The 18230-nt window shown below is 45.5% G+C and overlaps 1 protein-coding gene across 1 annotated transcript in view; it reads left to right on the plus strand.

Annotated features, from left to right (window-relative positions):
• LOC140721622 (NACHT, LRR and PYD domains-containing protein 3-like) overlaps positions 1-18230 on the plus strand; it is a 1017925-nt gene that overhangs the window by 684847 nt on the left and 314848 nt on the right. The window contains exon 9 of the mRNA XM_073036433.1: positions 12855-14592. Within this exon, the coding sequence (XP_072892534.1) occupies positions 12855-14592 (1738 nt within the window). The remainder of the gene's footprint in view (positions 1-12854; positions 14593-18230) is intronic.

The raw sequence follows: 18230 nt of genomic DNA on the forward strand, positions 1-18230 counted from the left end.
AATAATGGAACTAATTTCCAAATATATAAGCATGAACTTTAGACTAGGAAAGTACAGAACATGATTAACCATAAAGAAAGGTGCAATAGAGCCGGTAGAATATCAAACAGAGCATCAGGATGCAATGTAACAGAATATGAAACGTATATTTAGGATATCAATAAGCAAAGAAAATAGAAAATATGATAAAGGAAAACCTTCCAACAAAATTTACTTCAAGGCTGAAGAAAATCTGAATTTACTGCAAGGCTGAACAAACTTTGAATTTACATCAAGGATCAAGAAAATCTGCCAAACAGAGCTGAACAGTAAAAATATAACGAAGGTAGTAAACACTCACTGTGCCCATATTGACGTATAATTTTGGTAAAATATCCTGGTCTGAAACAGATCTGGAAAATATGCAAAAAAATAAGAACTTAAATAGCAATTTCTGGAAAACACCATGTGCACTGGAGCGCACTTGGATTGATATGAACGAGGACAGTATGAGGATGATGAATAACAGATCTAAAAAAATGAGACAACAGCCAGATAAAAATTTTCAGGATCAGGGTTAATATCATGGACACATGTCGTGAAAATTGTTTTTCTCCGCCAGCAGCACGATTACAGTGTGTGCAGTGAGTCTGTATTTATGTATTCAATTGTGGAAATAGAATTGTATCAGCGTGAATTAATCAGTCTGATGGCCTGGTGGAAGAAGCTGTCACGGAGCCTGTTGGTCCTGGCTTTTACGCTGCGGTACCATTTCCCGGATGGTAGCAGCTGGACCAGTTTGTGCTTAATGAGGCTTGGGTCCAGAATGATCCTTCGGCCCATTTTTACCCCCTATCTCTGAAATGACCTGAATAGTAGGAAGTTCACACCTACAGATGCACTGGGCTGTCCGCACCACTCTCTGCAGAGTCCTGCGATTGAGAGAAGTACAGTTCCCATACCAGGCAGTGATGCAGCAAGACAGGATGCACAAAATTGTGCCCCTATAGAAAATCGTTAGCATTTAGGGGCCCATCTCAAACTTTCTCAAACATCTGATTTTCTGTTTTTCCTTTTGTTTTGTTCAGACTAGAGAATATGCCAGGCAGGATGTTGGAATGCTCCTCTTGCAGGATGTGGGAAGTCAGGGAGACATCCAGTGTCCCTGACAACGATCCCTGCAAGAAGTGCATCCAGCTGCAGCTCCTAACAGACCGCATTAGGGAACTGGAGCAGGAGCTGGATGACCTCCGGATCATTCGGGAGACTGAGCAGATTATAGATAGTAGCTTCCATGAGGTACTTACACCTAAGGAACAGGGCACAGGTAATTGGGTTACCGTCAGGCGAGTGAAGGGGAAAGGGCAGTTAATGCAGGGTTCTTCTGTGGCCATTCCCCTCCAAAATAGGTATACCAATTTGGATACTGTTGGGGGGAGGGGGGAGGATGGCTTACCTGGGACAATCTGCGGCAGCCGGATCTCTGGCACTGAGTCTGGTTCTGCAGTGCAGAACGGAGGGAGGAGGAAGAGGAGAGCGGTAGTGATAGGGGACTCCATAGTCAGGGGTTCAGACAGGAGATACTGTGGTTGTGACAGAGACTCCCGGATGGTTTGTTGCCTCCCGGGTGCCATGGTCAGAGATGTCTCTGATCGCCTGCACAGCATTCTGAGGTGGGAGGGTGATCAGCCAGATGTCGTGGTACACATCGGTACCAATGACATAGGTAGAAAGAGTCAGGATGTCCTGAAGAGTGAGTACAGAGAGCTTGAAAAACAGGACACAGAGGGTAGTAATCTCCGGATTGCTGCCTGTGCCACGTGCCAGTGAGGGTAAGAGTGCGATGCTCTGGCAGATGAACACGTGGCTGAGAAACTGGTGTAGGGGGCAGGGTTTCAGATTTCTAGATCATCGGGACCTCTTCAGGGGCAGGTGGGACCTGTACAAGAGAGACGGGTTACACCTGAACTACAAGGGCAGCAATATACTTGCAGGGAGGTTTGCTAGTTTTATTGGGGAGGGTTTAAACTAGATGGGAACCACAGTGCCAGAGTAGATAGTGGAACTGGGGTAAAAATAAATGATGTTGGTAGTTCATGCAAAGTCACAAATAGCAAGGTTGTGTGTGGTGGTAATAATCTTCTGAGGTGTGTATATTTCAAAGCGTGGAGTATTGTGGGAAAGGCAGACGAGCTGAGGGCCTGGATTGACACGTGGAATTACGACATCATAGCCATTACTGAAACTTGGCTACAGGAGGGGCAGGACTGGCAGCTCAATGTTCCAGGGTTCCAATGTTTCAGACGTGATAGAGACAGAGGGATGAAGGGTGGGTGGTGGCTTTGCTAGTCAGGTAAAATATTACAGCAGTGCTTCGGCAGAACAGATTAGCTTGTCTACTGAGGCCTTATGGGTGGAGCTGAGAAACAGGAAGATATGACCACATTAATAGGGTTGTATTATGGAGTACCCAATAGTCAGCGAGAATTGGAGGAGCAAATCTGCAAAGAGATAACAGACAACTGCAGGAGACAGAAATCTGTGATTGTAGAGGATTTTAATTTTCCACACATTGATTGGGACTCCCATACTGTTAAACGTCTAGATGGGTTAGAGTTTGTAAAATGTGTTCAGGAAAGTTTTCTAAATCAATATATAGATCTACCTAGATCTAGAGGATGCAATATTAGATCTCCTATTAGGAAATGAGTTCGGGCAGGTGACGGAAGCCTGTGTAGGGGAACACTTTCGTTCTCGTGATCATAACGTCATTAGTTTCAACTTAATCATGAATAAAGATAGATCTGTTCCTCGGGTTGACGTTCTAAAGCTGAAAAGGGCCACATTTGAAGAAATGAGACGGGATCTAAAAATCGTAGATTGGGACAGGTTGTTCTCTGGCAAGGATGTGATTGGTAAGTGGGAGACCTTCAAAGGAGAAATTTTGAGAGTGCAGAGTTTGTATGTTCCTGTCAGGGTTAAAGGCAAAATGAATAAGAATAAGGAGCCTTGGCTATCGAGGGATATTGGAACTCTGATAAAGAAGAAGAGAGAGATGTATAACATGTATAGGCAACAGGGAGGAAATAAGATGCTTGAGGAGTATAAAAAGAGTAAGAAAATACTTAAGAAAGATATCAGGAGGGCTAAAAGAAGACATGAGGTTGCTTTGGCAGTCAGGGTGAACGATAATTTTAAGAACTTCTACAGGTATTTTAAGAGCAAAAGGATAGTAAGGGATAAAATTGATCCTCTTGAAGATCAGAGTGGTCGGTTATGTATGGAACCAAAAGAAATGGGAGAGATATTAAATGGGTATTTTGCATCTGTATTTACTAAGGAAACTAGAATGGAGCCTATGGAAACAAGGCAAACAAGTAGGGAGGTCATGGAACTTATACAGATTAAAGAAGAGGAGGTGCTTGCTGTCTTGTGGCAAATCAGAGTAGATAAATCCCCAGGACCTGATAGGGTATTCCCTCGGACCTTGAATAGACAATAGACAATAGGTGCAGAAGTAGACCATTCAGCCCTTCGAGCCTGCACCGCCATTTTGAGATCATGGCTGATCAATTACTATCAATACCCGGTTCCTGACTTGTCCCCATATCCCTTGATTCCCCTATCCATAAGATACCTATCTAGCTCCTTCTTGAAAGCATCCAGAGAATTGGCCTCCACTACCTTCCGAGGCAGTGCATTCCAGACTCCCACAACTCTCTGGGAGAAGAAGTTTTTCCTTAACTCTGTCCTAAATGACCTATCCCTTATTCTCAAACCATGCCCTCTGGTACTGGACTCTCCCAGCATCTGGAACATATTTCCTGCCTCTATCTTGTCCAATCCCTTAATAATCTTATATATTGCAATATGTCTCAATCTCCTTAATTCTAGCGTGTACAAGCCAGTCTCTCTAACCTCTCTGCGTAAGACAGTCCAGACAGCCCCGGAATTAACCTCGTGAATCTATGCTGCACTTCCTCTACAGCCAGGATGTCCTTCCTTAACCCTGGAGACCAAAACTGTACACAATACTCCAGGTGTGGTCTCACCAGGGCCCTGTACAAATGCAAGAGGATTTCCTTGCTCTTGTACTCAATTCCCTTTGTAATAAAGGCCAACATTCCATTAGCCTTCTTCACTGCCTGCTGCACTTGCTCATTCACCTTCAGTGACTGATGAACAAGGACTCCGAGATCTCTTTGTATTTCTCCCTTACCTAACTCTACACCATTCAGATAATAATCTGCCTTCCTGTTCTTACTCCCAAAGTGGATAACCTCACACTTATTCACATTAAACGCCATCTGCCAAGTATCTGCCCACTCACCCAGCCTATCCAAGTCACCCTGAATTCTCCTAACATCCTCATCACATGTCACACCGCCACCCAGCTTAGTATCATTAGCAAATTTGCTGATGTTATTTTCTATGCCTTCATCCAAATCGTTAACGTAAATGGTAAACAGCCGTGGTCCCAATACCGAGCCCTGTGGCACCCCACTAGTCACCACCTGCCATTCCGAGAAACACCCATTCACCGCTACCCTTTACTTTCTATCTGCCAACCAGTTTTCTATCCATGTCAATGCCTTCCCTCTGATGCCCTGAGCTTTGATTTTACCCACCAATCTCCTATGTGGGACCTTATCAAATGCCTTCTGAAAATCGTGGTACACTACATCCACTGGATCTCCCCCGTCTAACTTCCTGGTTACATCCTCGAAAAGCTCCAATAGATTAGTCAAGCATTATTTACCCTTGGTAAATCCATGCTGGCTCGGCCCAATCCTATCACTGCTATTTAGATATGCCACTATTTCATCCTTAATAATGGACTCTAGCATCTTTCCCACCACCGATGTCAGGCTGACAGGTCGATAGTTCTCTGTTTTCTCCCTCCCTCCTTTCTTAAAAAGTGGGATAACATTAGCCATTCTCCAATCTTCAGGAACTGATCCTGAATCTAAGGAACATTGAAAAATGATTACCAATGCATCCGCAATTTCCAGGGCCACCTCCTTTAGTGCCCTAGGGTGCAGACAATCTGGACCTGGGGATTTGTCAGCCTTCAGTCCCATCAGTCTTCTCATCACCGTTTCCTTCCGAATGTCAATCTGTTTCATTTCCTCTGTTACCATATGTTCTTGGCCCATCCATACATCTGGGAGATTGCTTGTGTCTTCCTTAGTGAAAACAGATCTAAAGTACTCATTAAATACTTCTACCATCTCTCTGTTTCCCATAACAATTTCACCCAATTCATTCTTCAAGGGCCCAACATTGTTCTTAACTATCTTCTTTCTCTTCACATACCTAAAAAAGCTTTTGCTATCTTCCTTTATATTCCTGGCTAGCTTGCATTCGTACCTCATTTTTTCGCACCGTATTGTCTTTTTAGTTAAGTTCTGTTGTTCCTTAAAAACTTCCCAATCATCTGTCCTCCCACTAACCTTAGCTCTGTCATATTTCCTTTTTTTAATGCTATGCAATCTTTGTCTTCCTTTGTCAACCACTGTGGCCCCTTCCCCCCTTTGAATCCTTCCTTCTCTGGGGGATGAACTGATTTTGCACCTTGTGCATTATTCCCAAGAATACCTGCCATTGCTGCGTGGTAGATCATGTTTAACCAATCTATTAGAGTTTATCGAGGAAGTTACCAGGAAAGTGGATGAAGGGAAGGCAGTGGATGTTGTATACATGGACTTCAGTAAGGCCTTTGGCAAGGTCCCGCATGGGAGGTTAGTTAGGAAGATTCAGTCACTAGATATACATGGAGAGGTAGTAAATTGGATTAGACATTGGCTCAATGGAAGAAGCCAGAGAGTGGTAGTGGAGGATTGCTACTCTGAGTGGAGGCCTGTGACTAGTGATGTGCCACGGGGATCAGTGCTGGGTCCATTGTTATTTGTCATCTATATCAATGATCTCGATGACAATGTGGTAAATTGGAACATCTAATTTGCTGATGATACAAAGATTGGAGGTGTAGTGGACAAGTGAGGAAGGTTTTCAAAGCTGGCAGAGGGACTTGGACCAGTTGGAGGAATGGGCTGAAAAATGGCAGATAGAGTTTCATGCGGACAAGTGTGAGGTATTGCACTTCGGAAGGTCAAACCAAGTTAGAACATACAAGGTAAATGGTAGGACACTGAGGAGGGCAGTAGAACAGAGGGATCTGGGAGTATAGATACATAATTCCCTGAAAGTGGCTTCACAAGTAGATAGGGTCGTAAAGAGAGCTTTTGGTACATTGGCCTTTATAAATCAAGGTACTGAGTATAAGTGTTGGAGTGTAATGGTGAGGTTGTATAAGTCATTGGTGAGACCGAATTTGGAGTATTGTGTGCAGTTTTGGTCACCTAATTACAAGAAGGATATTAATAATGTTGAAAGAGTGCAGAGAAGGTTTACAAAGATGTTGCAGGGACTTGAGAAACTGAGTTACAGGGAAAGTTTGAATAGGTTAGGACTTTATCCCCTGGCATGTAGGAGAATGAGAGGTGATTTGATAGAGGTGTATAAAATTATGATGGGTATAGATAGAGGGAATACAAGCAGACTTTTTCTACTGAGGCTAGGGGAGAAAATAAATCAGAGGTCATGGGTTAAGGGTGAAGGGGGAAAAGTTTAAAGGGACATTGGGGAAGGTGCTTCTTCACACAGAGAGTGGTGGGAGTGTGGAATGAGCTGCCTGATGAAGTGGTGAATGCGGGATCACTTTGACATTTAAGAAAAACTTGGACAGGTATATGGATGAGAGGGGTTTGGAGGGATATGGTCCAGTTGCAGGTCAGTGGGACGAGGCAGAAAAATGGTTTGGCACAGCCAAGAAGGGCCAAAAGGCCTGTTTCTGTGCTGTAATGTTCTATGGTTCTGTCTGAGGTGAAAGAGGTGCTGTTGTGCCTTTTTTCACCACACAATTGATGTGTACAGACCACGTCACGTCCTCAGTGATGTGAATGCCGAGGAAATTAAAGCTGTTCACTCTCTCAACCCCAGATCCATTGATGTCAATAGGGGTTAGCCTGTCTCCATTCCTCTTGTCTTTGCGACATTGCATCCAGCTCCTTTGTTTTTGCAACATTGAGGGAGAAGTTGTTTTCTTGTCACCACTGTGTCAGGGTGGTGACTTCTTCTGTGTAGGCTGCCTCGTTATTATTTGAGATTTGACCAATAAATATAGTATCCTCAGCAAATTTAATTAGCAGATTGGAGCTGTGGGTAGCGACACAGTCATGCGCATACAGAGAGTAAAGGAGGGTGCTTAGGACACAGCCCTGAGGGGCTCCTGTGTTGAGGGTCAGAGGGGCAGAGGTGAGGGAGCCCACTCTTACCACTTGCCGGCGATCTGACAGGAAATCCAGGACCCAGCTGCACAAGGCAGGGTGAAGGCCGAGGTCTCTGAGCTTCTTGTCAAGCCTGGAGGGAATGATGGTATTGAATGCTGAACTGTAGTCTAATAACATCATTCTCACATCAGCATCCCTCTTCTCCAGATGTTTAAGGAGGTGTGCAGAGCAGTGGCTATTGTGTCATCTGTTGATCGGTTGTGTCGGTAGGTTAATTGTAGGGGGTCCAGTGTGGGTGGTAACAAGCTGCAGATGCAGTCCTTGACCAGTCTCTCAAAGCATTTGCTTATTATTGAGGTGAGTGCGACAGGACGCCAGACGTTCAGGCATGTTGCCTTAGTTGTTTTAGGTACAGGAACAATGGTGGATGATTTGAAGCAGGAGGGAACTCTACACTGGGAGAGGGTGAGATTAAAAATATCCGTAAATACACCTGCCTGTTGTGCCGCGCGCATCCTGAGTACCCGCCCTGGGACGCCGTCCGGTCCCGCAGGCTTGCGACTGTCCAGTCGTTGGAAACACCTGCGAACTTCAGCCTCAGAGATGACCAATGTGCAGGTCGCTTTGTCGGCTCTCCTCGGGGTCTCAGTGTTGGCGATATCGAACCGAGCGTAAAGAGACTTAGATCTTCTGGGAGACAGGCAGCGATGTTGGCAGCACCACTGCACTTAGCTCTGAAGTCTGCATTGGGGTGCAGAGCTTGCCATAAGCTGTGTGTGTCGTTGGTGGAGAGCTGTGTCTGAATACGATCTCTGTATTGTCGTTTCGCTGCCTGGATGACTTTGCACAGATCGGAGCTGAATTTCTTGAGCTCCTGCTGATCACCGGCAATGTAAGCAGTCGGTCACACGGCAAGTGCTGTTCACACGGAACTGTTGATACAAATTTTGTGGTTTGGGAAGTCCTGACCAATTTCTGAAGGAAATCATCTCCCCTCTGCGACAATAACACACAACTGGGTGATGTTGTTATTACACCGCTGTGATAATAACAGCCGGGAACTCCCTTTGACAGCCGGAAACGTTTACACAGCAGCACCAGGTACTCCAGATCCGGGGAACAAAAGCGTTTGAGGGCATGGACATTCCAGAGTTCCACCAAGCATTAATGATCATGAAACATACCCTAAATCCTGTTCTCTTCCCAAATAGGGTGTGTGTGTGTGTGTGTGTGTGTGTGTGTGTGTGTGTGTGTGTGTGTGTGTGTGTGTGTGTGTGTGTGTGTGTGTGTGTGTGTGTGTGTGTGTGTGTGTCTGTGAGGGGTGTGTGTGTGTCTGTGTGTCTGTGTGTGTGTGTGCGTGCGTGCGTGCGTGCGTGCGTGTGTGTGACTGTGAGGGGGGGTGGTGGTACTAGATGACGACACGATTGTTGGTGACGGTAGGGGCCAATTCTGGATCTGTGGACCCGGGCGCAGTTGGGACACAGGGACAGCTGGGATGCAGGCGCTTGGGTAGTTGGATCCTTCTTGCATCCCCTCTTCTTTTCAGCAGTCGCTCTTCTGGGTTCCTCAGAATTCCTGGCTTTTCCGTGGATCAGTGGCTGCCACTCGTTGACCTCCATATTTACCTGAGACAGCCTCTGCTTAATTTGGTCCTTGTACCTCCTGCGCGGGGCACCACAATCTCTCTTGCCCTGAGAGAGTTCTCCGTAGAGTACTGCTTTCGGTAACCTGGAGATATCCATGCGAGACATGTGGCCTGTCAGACGGTGGATCTGGCTGAGCAGCGAAGTGGCTTCAGGGCCTGGAAGTTGAACATATATAGCTGTGCATGTCTGTGTGATTATATGAAATATTATAATAAACAAGTTGTGCAGAAATAGAAATTTAAAAAGAGATTAGTGAGGTAGTATCGATGGGTTCAATGTCCATTCGTAAACTACATGGTAGAGGAGAAGTTGCTCCTGAATCATTGATTCTGTACAGTAATCCTCATGAACCAGACGGTGATGCAGCCAGTTACAATGCTCTGCAAGTCACACCTGTAGAAATATTCGAGTGATGCTGGAAACTCCTGATGAAATATAGCCACTGTTGTGCCTTCTCTGTAGCTGCATCAATATATTGGGTCCAGGTTAGATACTCGGAGATATTGACAGCCAGGAATTTGGAATTGCTCACTCTTTCCACATCAGATCCCTCTGTGAGGACTGGTGTGTCGTGTTCCCTCATCTCGCCTTTTCTGAAATCCACAATTAGCTCTATTGACACACTGTCAGAACGCAAGCAGGATTCAGCACTCCATACAAGCATATGCAAATCTGATAAGGGGTACACATCACTGAACGTAAATGAAAGCATAACCCATAAAAGTGAAGAAGCTATCACAATAGCAGAAAATGTTAACCAATGGAAGAGTCTGACTCCCCACGGAGGACATCCCCACGATCTGAGCCGATTAGATGTCGACAAGGAAGCGTCGAGCCCCTGGCTCAGAGTTGGAGACTTCTTCCCAGAAACAGAAGGGATCATTGTAGCAATACAGTACAAGGTTGTTGACACATGTAGTTATCAATAATACAGAATAAACGACTGATAGGTCCAAGACGATATATGCTGAAAATTATAAGAGAAACTACAAACAATCCGACTTTACAAGATCCTCCAGTAGTTCAACTGAATCTCATTACTTGCACAAGCAGAATAAAATGGCGGACAACATTCACAAAAACATTGCTTCAACTACAACTGATGAAAAACACCATAATTTACTAAACGTACAAGCATTTTCCACTTTTAGAGTTAGAGTCCTTCATATCATACTGCGTCCGATCATTATTTCGGATAGGATAATCCATGATATGCATTCGGATGTAATTTTACAGGATAAACAAGCAAAAGCAACTTTTTAAATATATATAGCCATTCCAAACACACATAACTTACAGAAATGAATTAGTAAAAAACAATACCAGAAATATGTTGAATTGAAAGGGCAAAATGAAAGACTATGGAACACGAACAGGGTATTATTTATCCCAATCGTAATATCGATAACTGGTATCATCCTAAAGGCTTTACAGAATAGTATTAATAAATTAGGCCCACACGGCGATACTTGTGTAAATCTTCGAAAACCCATAACACTATACAACACGAGAATAGTCTGAAATCTCCTATCAATTGAGACATGAGTGTGCTTGGCTATGCCTGTACCTCAAGTTTTACCAGCTTAGGCTAAGATGATAATAATAATAATAATAATAATAATAATAATAATAATAATAATAATAATAATAATAATAATGACTTATTTATAAAGCACCTTTCATCCAGACGATGCCGTTCAAACTGCATCACAACGGGATAAAGTGCAAACTAGAAAATGAAAGACAAAATGTGTCAGTCCTAATATACACCTCAGACTTCTGCACAGTACTGTAGTTTAAGGTGTTGATTTCTACAGTTTAGGAACATAGTCCCAAAAAAACTCAACGCTGACCGCCGAATGATCCTTTGGCCTTCTACCTTATCGTCTGCCTGCACTGCATTTTCTCGGCAACTGAAACACTGTTTCCCTGAACTATTCTGTTCCATTTTTCCTTGTACAACCTCATTGCACCGGTGTGATGTAATGATCTATTTGGATCGCATGCAGAAAAGTTTTCCATTTTACAGTGGTGCATGTCACAATAATAAACCAATTTACCGATTCATTGTCAATAATACAGCGCCCCTTGGTTGCTTAAGATTGTTATAACGGTTGGGGGGAGGGGGGTGACAGTGCGGATGAGCTGCCACGACCTATTAAATGCTCCCAGTGGCGAGTAGCCTCTGTCCAGCTCTTGGCCTTCACGTGCAGTTTAGCCACTAATCCCGGTGGAAGCGTTTCTTCTGACAGGAGAAGGGGCAGAGGCGGGTTACTGGTGCCTTACAACCAGTCACTTTGGGCAGATGGGGCTTGTCGGCTGTGATTGGCAGCTCATCCAGGAACAAGAAAACTCTGATCTCAAACCTCCACTGCCTTGTAACTGTAACCCCTCATGGGGAAGAGTTTCGGAGTAAACCCAATGGGAAAAGCCTGGAGCTGGAGTCCCTGAGTCAGTGTTAAATGGTGTTCAACGCAGATTGGCATCTCCTGCGACACCTCTGGTGCCAAGCTGTGTCAGTCTCTGCCGTTCCTTTGTGTACATCAGATGCATGGAGAGAGGGAGCTTGCTACATCGGCAGAAGCTTCCTCTCCATATCGGAGTGTCCCGGCTTGCAGGGGCAGGACATCCATGGTCGACTTTGACAGACGGAGGCCTCATTAGACAGAGCCCCATACCCCCACAGCAAGACTGATGAGTAGCAGTTGCCAAGACTTCACCACCCTCTCCCACAGACACGATGTACATCACTGAGACAGACGCTTGTGGCGTCTTCCATTAACACAGATTCCATCTTTCCACCAATCCTCCATCACTGCGATTGAAAACTACCCATTTTCATTCCTGTCATTCCGATGGGTTATCGATCCGCAACTTCACTGTGATTCTCCCCCAGATGCTGCCCGACTTGAGTATTTCCCGCGTATTCTGCTCCTGTTTTGATGCAAGAGCAGTGGACACCTGTGACTCCCCAGTGTGCAGATCGGCCAAAATGCACAGTGTCCTGCTCTCCATAGTTCCACACCAGATCAACATTAACATCCTCTGTTAATGAGGCAAACAATGCTTTAAATATAGTGAAATGTTGTTGTAACGGGAGTTGCAGTCAGGACTGCAATAGGATATTCAAGATTCAAAAACTTTATTGTCGTTCCAACCGTACATCAGCTCTGCAGGGTAGAATGAGACAGCGTTTCCCAGGAGCAGTGCAATCATAACATTACAAACGCAACACTAAATAATAAACACTACAATAAATAGTAAAACACAACAGCCACATGTCGGTTAAAATCAACTTATAAGTGTCCGGTGCAAGTTAAAAGTGTCCAAAGCAGAGTCAGGTAGAGCAGCTATTTAGCAGTCTGACTGCCTGTGGGAGGAAGCTGTTTAGTAGCCTTGTGGTTTTAGTTTTGATGCTCCTGTAACGTTTACCTGATGGCAGAAGATCAAACAGTTCATGCAGAGGGTGTGAGGGGTTTTTAATGATGTACCGTGTCTTCTGGAGACATCGACTCAGAAAGAGGTCTTGGACAGAAGGTAGGGAAACCCCAATAACCTTCTCTGCTCCCCTAACCACCCTCTACAAGGCTTTTTTGTCGGCAGCACTGCAGCTGGAGTACCAGGTTGTGATGCAAAAGGTCAGCACACTCTCAACCACGCCTCTGTAGAATGTAGTTAAGATGTTAGTGGGGAGTGATGCTTGTTTAAGCTTCCTCAGAAAGTGCAATCAGGGGAATGTTCACCTTCACAAATAACTAGAACCAGAAAATGAGGATTGGACATTTTCAGGGACATCCATTGCTGTCAATTCCGTGTCTGCGAACAGAATTTTACATTCTGTCCTAATCTCAAACACTGAATGTTGAAATACCGTTATAAAGTTCTTTGTCAGATGAGCCATTTAACGTTTTGAATATGTTCTCTGTTCCCATGGAAGATGTTCAACAGAAACACAAGGAGACTCTGCGGGCACAAACTGAAAAACTGAGAGTGAACACGATCCTGATGACGGAGAAGGTGAAGTTTTTCCAGCTGGCTGATCGATACGCTGAGCTCACGGTCATTTCTACTGTTCGAGATCGGACACTGGTGGAACATGAGCTGCTGGCAAGAGGCAGAGACCATGAGGATTATAGAGAGAAACAACTCCGCAGTCAGCTGGAAAAAATCCGTACTGATCAGTTATTCCAGAGCAGCTTTTCCCGGAGTAAATCCAAATCTGTGAGTTCAGCAGCAGTGGCCGGAAATCCGGGGATCGGGAAAACAACGATGGTACAGAAGATTGTTTATGACTGGGCCATGGGGAAAATATACCAACAATTCCAGTTTGTCTTCAGTTTCAAATTCCGAGATTTGAACACCATTAACTGTCGAATAAACCTGAGGGAACTGATTCTGGATCAATATCCTTACTTTGGGAATATCCTGAAAGAGGTCTGGAAGAACCCAGAGAAACTGCTGTTTATATTTGATGGTTTGGATGAATTCAAACAAAAAATCGATTTTGCGGACAGTCGGAGAGATACAGAACCCAAGCACCAGTGCCCAGATCCCGAGTGGTGGTGTGAAGTGTCTGACATTGTGTACAGTTTAATCCAGGGCAAGCTGCTCCCAGGGTGTTCAGTGCTGTTGACCACTCGTCCCACTGCGTTACATTTATTGGAAAAGGCGGAGATCAGTGTCCGGGCTGAAATCCTGGGATTTGTTGATGAGGAACGGAAGGAATATTTCAACAAACATTTTGAAGATCAGACGGTGGCGGAAGCTATTTTCAATTATGTGAAGGAGAACGAGATCCTGTACACCATGAGCTACAACCCCTCCTACTGCTGGATCCTCGCTCTGACACTGGGCCCCTTCTTCACAAAAAAAGACAGGGACCCACAGCAAGTTCCCAAGACTATCACCCAACTGTATTCCTACTATATTTACAACATCCTGAAAAACCACGGCCGTGATATTGAGAGACCCCGTGATGTGTTACTCAGGGTTGGTCAAATGGCCTTCAGAGGAGTGTCCGAGAACAAAATTGTGTTTACAGATGGAGATTTGATCAAGTACAATCTGCAGCCTTCCCCGTTCCTGTCCGGGTTCCTGATGGAGCTTTTGGAGAGAGAGGATTCTGCCCAGAGCGTGGTGTACACATTCCCACACCTCACCATCCAAGAGTTTGTAGCTGCAGTCGCACAATTCCTGACTATACATCCCGGGGAAATCCTGAAATTCCTCACTGATGCCCACAACACGACAGATGGAAAATTTGAGGTATTTCTCCGTTTTGTTGCTGGTCTGTCCTCCCCAATGACAGCTCTGGGCCAGGTGGAGTTTCTGGGCCCATTTCCAAATGAAACAACCTGCCGGGTGATTGACTGGGTGAGGGAGGAGGTTAAACGTCAGAGTGGAAACACAGAGAGTGAAGCTGGTAAAAGGAGCCTCTTGAACACATTGCACTACCTGTTTGAGTCTCAGAATCGTAGACTGGCTCAGGAAACACTGGGATCTGTGGAAACACTTTCATTCAGTGGAATAATACTGACCCCGATTGACTGCGCGGTCCTGTTTCATGTCATCGGACTCTGTGATTCAATAAAACACCTCAACCTGGAGAACTGCCACATTCAGTGTGAAGGAATCCAGCGGCTGGGACCCGGGCTGCCAAAGTGCCAGGAGTTGAGGTAACTTGATTTATCTCTCACTCTGAACTGTGAAACTGTTCCTTTGTGTTGTTTCAATGTAAAGGGATTTAGGTTAAACTGTGATAAATCAGATTGTGATGAACTGTGACTAATGCCCAGGGGATCGGTCAGTAATTCCCCAAGGACAGGAGGGTTCTGTGGTTCCTTGTGAAGGGATGTTGGAGACTTCATCAGATCAGTGAACAACGACCATTGGTTTAATGGTAGTAAATTACAGGAATGGTCGTGTTTCCTGCTGCCTGTGACACGTCCATTGACAATGTTCCTTCTCACTGTTACTGACACCCAGACCGACACTGACTGCAGCAGGTGGGTCAGAGATTCACACCCCCTTCCCGGTGAGGGACAAGAGACCGTGAGCAGACTGTCCCAGTGAGAAGGAAAGAAATACCATTGTGAGATTGTCCTCCCCGGCCTTGATAGTGTGTGACTTTGCTCACTACCAGATACACTGAGAGCGAGGCCGCATCTCCTCTGGGACTCTGTTCAGACCCAACACACACGTACAAAAATTTTCTGCATCCTCTCGTCTTGTAGGATTACCGTTTACTCTTGGAATCCTCCTGTGGGACCTCTTATCCCAATCCCCCTTCGATTCTTAGGGATCTCGTCCCCATCCACATTCCTCCTGTGGGCTCTCTATTACACTTTGCTCATCCTCCAGTGGAATCTCTTTTCCCCACCCCCCTTCCTGCGGAATCTTTCTTCTCCATTCTCCTTCCTCCTGTGTGTTTTCTCTTCCCCATTCCACTTCTTCCCGTGGGATCTCTCTTAACCATCCCCCATCCGCCTATGGGATCTCTCTTTGCAAACCCCCTTCATCCTGTGGGATCTCACTTCCCCATCCCCCTCCCTCCTGTTGGATCTCTCCTCCCCATTCCCCTTCCTCCTTTCGGATCTCTCTTCCCCATCCCCCTTCCTCCTGTGGAATCACTCTTCCCTATCCCCCTTCCACCTGTGGGATCTCTCTACCACATCCCCCTTCTTCCCGTGGGATCTCTCTTCCACATTCCCCTTCCTCCTGTAGGTTATCTCTTCCCATTCCCTTCCCTCCAGTGGTATCCCTTCTCATCCCCCTTCCTCCTGTGGGATCTCTCTTCCCCATCCCCACTTCCTCCTGTCAGATCTCTTTTCCCCATCCCCCATCCCCCTCCCTCCTGTCGGATCTCTCTACCCCATCCCCCTTCTTCCTGTGGGATCTCTCTTCGCCATCCCCCTTCCTCCTGTGGGATCTCTCTTCCCCATCCCCCTTCCTCCTATGGGATCTCTCTTCCCCAACCCCCTTCCTCCTGTGGGATCTCTCTCCCCCATCCCCCTTCCTCCTGTGGGATCTCACTTCCCCATCCCCCTTCTTCCTGTGGGAACTGACCTCCCCATATTCCTTCAGAGAATTGTAAAATCATAGAACACTACAGCACAGAAAACAAGCCATTCGGCCCATCTGCTCTGTGCCAAAACTTTATTCCACTAGTTCCATAGACCTGCACCCAGTCCATTACCCTCCAGACCTCTCCCATCCATGCATCTATCAGATTTATTATTAAACTTAAGAGTGTGTCCGCATTTTCCACAACAGGTGGCAGCTCGTTCCACACTCTCACAACTCTCTGAGTGAGGACGTTCCCCCTAAACCTTTCCCCTTTCACCCCGAAGCAAAGTCTCTTTGTAATTTATCTCTCCTAATCCGTGTGGAAAGAGCCCATTCGCATCTACCCTGTCTATACCCCTCGTAATTGTGTAAACTTCTATCAAATCTCCCCTCATTCTTCTGCGCTCCAAGGAATAAAGTCCTAACTTGTTCAATCTTTCCTTGTAACTCAACTCCTGAAGAGCCGGCAACATCCTCGCAGATCTTTTCCGCTCACTTTCAGTCTTACTGATATCCGTCCTATAGTTCAGTGACCAGAACTGCACACAATACTCCAAATTTGGCCTCACCAATGTCTTATACAACCTCACCATAACATTCCAACTCCTATACTCAACTTTGATTTATGAATGCCAGGATGCCAAAAGCCTTCTTTACAACCCTGTCTCCCTGTGAGGCCACTTTCAGGGAATTATGTATCTGAACTCCCAGATCCCTATCTTCCTGCGCACTCCTCAGTGCCCTACCATTTACTCTGTATGTCCTATCTTGATTTGTCCTTACAAAATGGAACACCTCACACTTGTCTGCATTAAATTCCATCTGCCATTTTCTGGCCCATGTTGCCAGTTGGTCCAGATCCCTCTGCAAGCTTTGAAAGCCTTCCTCGCTGTCCACAACGCCTCCAATCTTAGTGTCATCAGCAAACTTGTTGATCTAATTTATCACACTATCATCTAGATCATTGATATAGACAACAAACAACAATGGTCCCAGCACAGATCCCTGAGACACACCACTAGTCACTGGCCTCCAATCTGAGAAGCAATGATCCACTACCACTCTCTGTCTTCTCACACACAGCCAATTTCGATTCCAATCTACAAACTCTCCATGGATACCTACTTCTGAACCTTCTGAACTAACCTCCCATATGGGACCTTGTCAAAAGCCTTACTAAAGTTCATGTAGACAACATCCACAGCCTTTCCTTCATGTGCATTCTTGGTAACCTCCTCGAAAAACACTATAGGATTCATTAAACACGATCTGCCACGAACAAAGCCGTGCTGACTATCTTTAATCAGCCCTTGGTTGTCCAAATCCTTGTATATCCGATCTCTCAGAACACCTTCCAATAATTTACCTAATACCGATGTCAGGCTCACTGGCCTGTAATTACCTGGTGCACTTTGGAGCCTTTTTCAAACAACGGAACAACATGAGCTACCCTCCAATCCGCCGGCACCGCAATTGTGGCGAGCTACATTTTAAATATTTCTGCCAGGACCCCTGCAATTTCTACACTAGTCTCTCTCAAGGTCCGAGAAAATATCATGTCAGGCCTGGGGGATTTATTTACCTTTATTTGCTGTAAGGCAGTAAGCACCTCCTCCTCTTTAATCTCTATATATTCCATAAAACATAGAATAGTACAGCACATTACAGGCCCTTCGGCCCACAATGTTGTGCCGACCCTCAAACCCTGCCTGCCATATAACCCCCCACCTTAAATTCCTCCATATGCCTGTCTAGTTGTCTTTTAAACTTCACTAGTGTATCTGCCTCCACCACTGACTCAGGCAGTGCATTTCACGCAGAAACCACTCTCTGAGTTAAAAACCTCCCTCTAATATCCCCCTCTTCTTACCTTAAAGCCATGTCCTCTTGTACTGAGTAGTGGTGCCCTGGGGAAGAGGCGCTGGCTGTCCATTCTGTCTATTCCTCTTAATAGCTTGTACACCTCTATCATGTCTCCTCTCATCCTCCTTCTTTCCAAAGAGTAAAGCCCTAGTTCCCTTCATCTCTGATCATAATCCATACTCTCTAAACCAGGCAGAATCCTGGTAAATTTCCTGTGTACCCTTTCCAATGCTTCCATATCCTTCCTATAGTGTGGTGACCAGAACTGGACACAGTACTCCAAGTGTGGCCTAACTAGAGTTTTATAGAGCTACATCATTACATCGCGTCTCTTAAACTCTATCCCTTGACTTATGAAAGCTAACACCCCATAAGCTTTCTTAAC

This window comes from Hemitrygon akajei, unplaced genomic scaffold (assembly GCF_048418815.1).
Source record: "Hemitrygon akajei unplaced genomic scaffold, sHemAka1.3 Scf000058, whole genome shotgun sequence".
NCBI classification, from domain to species: Eukaryota; Metazoa; Chordata; class Chondrichthyes; order Myliobatiformes; family Dasyatidae; genus Hemitrygon; species Hemitrygon akajei.